The sequence below is a fragment of the Aplysia californica genome, unplaced genomic scaffold (assembly GCF_000002075.1).
Source record: "Aplysia californica isolate F4 #8 unplaced genomic scaffold, AplCal3.0 scaffold01279, whole genome shotgun sequence".
Taxonomy (NCBI): Eukaryota; Metazoa; Mollusca; class Gastropoda; order Aplysiida; family Aplysiidae; genus Aplysia; species Aplysia californica.
In genome coordinates, this window is record NW_004798549.1 from 101669 (window position 1) to 104147 (window position 2479).

At 41.7% G+C, this 2479-nt stretch overlaps 1 protein-coding gene across 1 annotated transcript in view; it reads left to right on the plus strand.

Moving 5' to 3' along the window:
* The window catches only part of LOC101861255 (leucine-rich repeat-containing protein 74A), a 13778-nt gene that overhangs the window by 8513 nt on the left and 2786 nt on the right, over nt 1-2479 (plus strand). Inside the window, exons 6-7 of the mRNA XM_005112461.1 lie at nt 81-275; nt 2009-2104. Coding sequence (XP_005112518.1) covers nt 81-275; nt 2009-2104 — 291 coding nt within the window. The remainder of the gene's footprint in view (nt 1-80; nt 276-2008; nt 2105-2479) is intronic.

Here is a 2479-nt window from a genome sequence, read left to right on the forward strand (position 1 = left end):
CTCTCTCTCTCTCTCTCTCTCTCTCTCTCTCTCTCTCTCTCTCTCTCTCTCCATTATTGACCGTCCTTTCCCTTCACCAGGAGAACTCCGACCTAGAGGAACTGAACATCGCCTGGAATGGGTTCCACCTCCGAGGCTGTCTCGCCCTGGGCCATGCTCTGAAGCACAACTCTTCCCTCGTATCCCTCGACCTCACCTGCAACAGAGTCTCGGAACTATGCCTGGCGCAACTTCTCAAAGGCATCCAAGAGAACAGCACTCTGCAGGTTCTCAAAGTAAGGAACAGTGGGATGTTTTTGTGTGCTTCATCCTGCCATAATTAATGGAGAGCTCACCTTCTCTCCCCCCCCCACTCTTGCAAATGGTTATCCCCCTGTTTTGTAGGCATCCAAGAAAATGTGCAGTGGGATATTTTTGTGTTTCCACCAGCTCACTCTTTCCCCCCCTTGTCAATGGTTACTGAACAATTATTACTTTTTGGTAGGTACGGTGTCCAAGAAAATCTGTGAGCTCTCAAAGTAAGGAACACAGGGATATGTTTGTGCCTTTTAAGCCTACCATTAATGAAGAGCTCCCCCGTTTTTTCCCCTCAAGCCAAATTTTATCTTTTTTTTTTTTGGGTGGTAGGAATCCAAGAAAACGTGCAGGTTCTTAAAAGTAAGGAACCGTGTAACATTTTATTTTTCCGCTTACCATTAATGAAGAGCTCCCCCGTTTTTTCCCCTCAAGCCAAATTTTATCTTTTTTTTTTTGGGTGGTAGGAATCCAAGAAAACGTGCAGGTTCTCAAAGTAAGGAACCGTGTAACATTTTATTTTTCCGCCTACCACTAATGAAGAGCTCATCCGTTTTTCCCTTGTCAATTGTTACTTTACAATTACTACTTTTTGGTAGGTATCCAAGAAAACCAGTAGGTTCTTAATGTAACAAACGTGGTGACATTTTTGTGTTTCCGTCAGCCTGCCTTTAATGAAGAGCTCACCCTCTTGCCAATGGTTATCACTTTTTCTGCAAGCATCTAAGAAAGCCTGCAGAGGTTATTAGAGTAAAAAAAGTGGGAAATGAGTGACCAGAAGACCGAAGCCATTATTGCGGTATGTTTTGAAACATCAAACACACATCAGTGCCGTGAAATTGCATATGTCGTATCTGGTATGCATGCTGTTGCCTGGCTCTTTAACTTTAAGATAAAGTAGACATAATTGAAGTACAGTCAAGCTTCTTCTTTTAAATTGCCACAAAACTGCACGTTTTAAAGCGAGCAAAATGCGCAGCCTCAGTGATTTGACGATACAATTGTGAGGCAGCGTTTTGAAGTCAGGCTCTGGTCAAAATACAAAAAATGAAGAAACTGGCCTTTTCCCGCCAGTTTAGCTATTTTATCGAAACATTTTTTTTTTGGCTCATACATTTCATACCAATTAATAATATGTGCGGATTTTTACTGAAAAACGTTAATTAAAGGCACAAAAAATGTAAATTTTCAAATTCCATGGACTCTCAAGCTTAGGAAATAACTCATCTTGGGCGGCTATTTTCTCATTAACTTTACCTCTGAAACCAGGTTAGGTGATCCCCACCTCCTTCATTTTCAAATATCTCGACTTGTATTCTAGATACGGTAAATGGATATTTTTTCCCCCCCAAAGCAAGACAAATGAACAATTTTTCAGATGATACCAATGACTCCGCTTGCCCAAAAATTGACGAGCGCCTGATTCCGCCACGTCGTGACACATCTGATCGACTTTAAGAACGCAGGCTAGCCCAGAATTCGGGGGTTTCCAGAAGTCTTGACCTACATCAAAAGTGGGCATTGTCCTACTTAAAGGAGAAGTTTGGTTTCATTGGTGTGTATATTTGTTTGGTTACAGAGAAAACTCTCCTTGTCTTTTAAAGAAACTGAAGCGGCAAAAACTTTACCTTCGACTTTCTCAAAACAGCATTTTTTTCGGGTTAACCCCCCTGTGCTTAAAAACAACCCATTGTTCTCATGTTTCTCTCCACAGCTCCCCCTGAACCCAATGTCCCCTAAGTCAGCTTACTCCGTCCTCAAGTTCATCGAAGACCACCAGCAAATCGCCCTCAAGTATGTCGATCTCGGGGTACGTATAGAAAGAAAGCAGTTAGATAAAACCATGTGGTTTGATTAAAATTTTATCTCGTTTTAACAGCGGACAGACAACAATGAACAGGCTATAAAAAGTGGCTACTCCCCACGTCCACCATCTTGATTTGTTTGCAGTACTTTGGAAGAAGTGATTGGAGTTGTGGGGGTTTTGAGGGCGTCTTACTATTTGTATAAATATCTGTTGTTTAAAGCTCTTGTATACAGCTTATTCCTTTCGAAACGCATAAAAATTATAAGGCAGACAAAAATGGACAGTAAGATTAAGAAGTAGGTCTTGCAGCGACACCTTCAAATGACAGACAGACAGACAGACAGACAGACAGACAGACAGACAGACAGACAGACAGAC